The following is a 5,000-nucleotide window of genomic DNA, read 5'->3' as shown; positions in this document are numbered from 1 at the left end:
AATAATAATAATAATAATTTTCACAAGTATTTTAAGATTGATGACTTTTAACTATTTTTTTGGCTGCCATAATTAAAAGAATGGATAAAAAGATGAGGTCAGGTAAAACTAGAAATAAAAATTTTGGTGACTAAGTGCTTCTCGAGTCATATATGTGTAAACAACAGTGCACAGGCACCCTGGCATCAATGGGTTAAATTCTATTTTACCCTAATCAAAACTGGGAAGCCATAGCAGGAAAGAGAAAGAGAAAGAGAAAGAGAGAGAGAAAGAAAGAAAGAAAGAAAGAAAGAAAGAAAGAAAGAAAGAAAGAAAGAAAGAAAGAAAGAAAGAAAGAAAGAAAGAAAGAAAGAAAGAAAGAAAGAAAGAAAGAAAGAAAGAAAGAAAGAAAGAAAGAAAGAAAGAAAGAAAGAAAGAAAGAAAGAAAGAAAGAAAGAAAGAAAGAGAAAAGAGAGAAAAAAAAAAAAAAAAAAAATAAAAAGCCCATCCTCTCACACTTTCTATTAACACAAATGCATATAAACCAATAGCTAGGAAGACCAAGTTGCTACTCAACATAACAAAAGGACAAGGACCTGCACTTCTTCCTTATTCTGGGCCTTTTTCTTTATCTTGTAACTGCGAAGGAATTCAGAGCGTCGTTCACTGGATATACTTAGGTCCTCTGCTGGCTTGACCTACAGTGGTGAGAGGAGGGGCATCAGGGGTGGAGGGGGCAGGGAGGAGGGGGGCAAAAGATTGAAGTTAGTGCCTCCACCAACATGGTACCTTTTAGTGCATTTCCAATATACACTCACAAACACATCCAAAGGATAGACTTTTCTATTATTCCGAGTTTAGCCTTTGAATGTATGAATCTAACTAAATCTGCATCAAAAAAGTACAGAATGCCAAACAAAGTTATCAATACATTTAAAATCAAAATATATTCCTGTCTCAATTCATAATGACTGGACTCTCTAAAGTAAGATTATGTGAGAGAATCCTCACGATCTACAAATAAAACAAGTATGCTATTGTCCGTTTTTTCAAGAAGACATATCTGTCCTTGGGAATTGGAATTCTGAAATCAATTATAAAAAAAGAAAGAAAAAACTGCTAAAGATTCCCAACCTAATGAGAAAAAGTAAATCAAAGCTTTCCTACAATAACAGCAAACAAAAGAGAGATCAATTCACCATCCAACACCTGAACACTGTGCAAGCTGACCACAAACACTTAAATGTAAATCTTTACCAAAAAAACAACAACAAAAAACCCAACATTATAATTCAAAAACTTACAGGAGGCTTCTCTGGTTCCACTTTGGCTGGTTTTATTTCCTGTTTTTGATGGCGACTCTGATAAAGAGATAAAATTTATGATTAAAAATACTTGTAACAAAAGTAGACCAACCCACAAAAATTTTAAAAGGTGAAGAGAAGTTTCCTCATAACTTAACAATAAGTTTTTATTTTTTCTTTCTCACTTATTATCATTCCTTTCTTTTTGACAACATATTTGTGTGCACTTAACTGTGTTTCTGTTATGCTTCTTTTTGTATTACATAGCAGATGCATGCACCATATTTTCACCACTGAGTATCCATAGCTATATAAAAATGTCTGGCTCTTTTGATGCATCTATTTTCTTGTACATCTCTATTCTCATCTGGCCATGTCCATCATTGTACCTATCAATTTAAAAATTCTTGTCCTTGTGCTTATTTTTGAATGATAAAAAATCCATGAGTACACTAATCCAATCAGCACAGATTGCAAGAATACACGTCATGCCTTCTGTAATTAAAAGTTTATTGTATTTACACATAGATGGCTCTACAAGTGCTTAGTAACCACAAAAGTTATTAGTCCTACCTATCTCACCTGTTTACCCCTTTTCTTGATTTTTAGAAAATGTCTTTTGTATTATTTCATTGTCATTAATATTAACAAGGTTTTAATAACAAATTAATAATCATAATATCAATAAGAATAATATCAGTACCAATAGCATTACAATGAAAATCACATTTTCCCACCAATTCAAGGGATGGGGAAATCAGGATTGGTCACTAGGGCCTACCGATTGACTTGCTGGCTGAACACTGTGGAGACATCTTTTTGTAACAAAATTCAAAAGACCTTACAAGTGACATTGCATAAATCTGTGGTGCTTGGGTTACTACTCATTCTTTCATGGGTTTGATTTAACCACTTGGTGACAGGTGAAGAAAGCTTAAAAAAAAAAAAAAAAAAAAAAAAAAAAAAACTATGCTCCGGCGATCAATGGCAACGCGCCGTCTTTGAGCGCGAGAGTTCGGTGCATCAAGCCGGATCACCGCCTCGTAGCACTTTGGCATACAGCCGCACGCCACATTTCGAGCGGTTTGTTATGACGCCTAGAGACGTGACCCGTCATGAAGGGGTTAAGAGTCCAAAAGCATTTCAAAAAAGTGTATGCCTGAAGGAAATGTGGCCTAAATCAGGTTTGATGCCAAGCAGTTTTCATGTATATGTCTTTATTTAAATAAATGCATGCATGAGAAGGAAGGTGAGGAAAAGGGAGAATGGGAGAGGCAGCAATGATGGCATACACATATGCAAGTGTGTGAAACATGTTTCAGTAAAGATGCTAGTGTAAGGGAAAGTCCAACGACAATTTGCATAAGCTTTCTATGTGCAGCCTTAGACTTTATGAAGTCTCTTACTCACTTACTCCTCTCTTTATGAAGTCACATTTACATATATACATATTTTGAGGCTTTCCTTTGATAATTATTCAGGCGCCTTCAGCATATTTTCTACGCTAAATCAGAAATCTGGCATGGAATCGTTTCACTGCAAGTTACTAGCATCAACACTGGGCTAAATGTTTTCCTCTTTGCCAGTAATATTTAAAGAAATACAGTCACCACATATGAAGTCAGAACCCTCTTTACCTGCCATGGAAAAAGTAAAAAAGTAAAAAAGTAAAAAATATATATATATATATATAATAATAATAATAATAATAATAATTAAACATGATGTGCACTATGTATTTTTATGTAAAATTTGGTCATGTCTCTCTTTCCCTATAATGATCTGCTACACGTGTGGGAGGGATATAGGTTTTCCCTTCTTCATTTTATATTTCTTGAACTACCAAGCCTTTTTGATAGGGTTAACATTAGGACTATTCCCAAGCCATTCCAACATATTGATGTTTTTCTTGCAGAAGAGTGTTTTCACTCTCTTAGAAGTGTGGCAATGCGACTGAGCCATGCATGAATGTAGTGGTCTTATGAATAACAAAGTTGTCAAACAGATTATTGTGAAACACATTCTTGTATCTTTTGGAATTCATTGTTATACCTTCTGGCAAGAAATATAGTCCACCTTGACTAATCTTCCCATTAAAGCAGCCCCAGACATGAAGATGAGTTATGCTTGATTGTCAGTACTGTAAATCACTGGTTGTAGCAGTACAGTAGATGATTTTGGATCTACTATTTGGACTGGTCTATATCTCATTACGGAATGATTGTGTAGGTGTGAGTGCCCACAGGTATGGTTGGGTGCTGAAGGTTAAGTGGAAATCAATGGGGGAGCTGGCAGGCTCCACAGGCAGCTAAGGACTGGGAAGTCCTTGTGTTACTGCTGCTGCTGTCATGTTCTGCTGGAGGATTGGGGAATGCTGATCTTGATTCTGGATTCTGCAGCTCAAGTACACATGCGCTATGGAAGCACAGAGGAAACAAGGGGAGCCTGCTGTCCAATGAGCGCAGACATGGCAGTGGACCTGGTGTAACCCAAACTGGGAAACTATGCTGAACTTCGGGTTGTGGGATTGTGCTGCTCCAGCAGCTACAGCTACACAAGCAGAAAACCTTTACTTGACAAAAGGAAACTACCTGGAAAGTACTTTCATCAGACCACATGACTTCCATCCCCTGGTCTACATATTAGTCCTTATATTTCATGGCATATTTCAATCTATTTTTCTTCATCTTGTCTGTGGGGAGTGGTGCATTTAAGATTCTTGAGGTCCTTTAGCAGGCAATGTTGTGGTTTCCTGTCGGTGACATTCTGGAGCTCCTAACTTATCTGTGCTTTTTGAAGTCTCTCTTGGCTCCAGGGCATATTTTATGTGCTGGAACTTCACTTGGCACACCTGTGAGTAGCTCGGAAGTCATACAGAATATATGGGTAAAGTTTTGCAGCTTGTCAACAATTAGGTATGGAAAAAAGGCACAGTGCAAAGAGGAAACTCGTACAAGCACTCTCCCACTTCCACTTTCTGGGAAGCGAGTCGCCAGGTGTTACCAAACCACAAATCACCTGACTTCAGCAGAATTTCCATGACATTGTTTGACTCCTATTGTATGGCCTTTTGAACTCAGGGGGTCCAACTTCATTTACAGTGACTAAATTTACATGTAGGACATTCAAACAGAAACGTACAGAGAAGTCCCTCCATTTCCCATCCTTTACTATTGACCAAGATTTTCTGTTCAATAACCCATCAGAAGTGCAGAAAACTATGATAACAATGGGGTCAAGTGAGAAGCTAGGTGAGTTAGGGGGGGGGGGGGTGTAAAGAAACTACTTGACAGATAAGGATTATCTTTAGAGAATTATTGAGACATCATCATCAAGAGTTATTACACTACAATTATTACCGTTAGAGTAAGAACAATAACTAATCATTACTTATCTATCACTTCCTATCACACCATGTATATTGTTAGGAATGTTGATAAATACTATTAGTAATGTCAAAATTAAGCTCTTTAGATTTCATTTTCCTTTTTCAAACTTTTAATCAGAATGTCAGTTCTGAGTAAATTTCAACCATTATTTGATGTTGTAGAATAAGTCTGCATATCTCAAATCAACATAACACAGCTCATTGCTTTGCTATATACTGCATACTATTATTCTATGAATTCACATATTGCTTCTTTCCAGTTGCACTCAAAGGTACATCAAAACATGCTGGATTAAAATCAAGCTGAAAACTAAAGAATCAAACAATTA

At 36.5% G+C, this 5,000-nt stretch overlaps 1 protein-coding gene across 1 annotated transcript in view; it reads right to left on the bottom strand.

Annotated features, from left to right (window-relative positions):
• The window catches only part of LOC125030999 (pre-mRNA cleavage complex 2 protein Pcf11-like), a 79,095-nt gene that overhangs the window by 40,199 nt on the left and 33,896 nt on the right, over positions 1-5,000 (bottom strand). Inside the window, exons 5-6 of the mRNA XM_047621420.1 lie at positions 1,284-1,340; positions 576-677 (exon numbers count right to left, since the gene is read on the bottom strand). Of these exons, the coding sequence (XP_047477376.1) occupies positions 576-677; positions 1,284-1,340 (159 nt within the window). The remainder of the gene's footprint in view (positions 1-575; positions 678-1,283; positions 1,341-5,000) is intronic.

The sequence above is a fragment of the Penaeus chinensis genome, chromosome 12, assembly GCF_019202785.1.
Source record: "Penaeus chinensis breed Huanghai No. 1 chromosome 12, ASM1920278v2, whole genome shotgun sequence".
Lineage (NCBI taxonomy): Eukaryota > Metazoa > Arthropoda > Malacostraca > Decapoda > Penaeidae > Penaeus > Penaeus chinensis.
The sequence above is the reverse complement of the archived record's forward strand: the minus strand, read 5'-3'. Positions and strand labels throughout refer to the sequence as shown.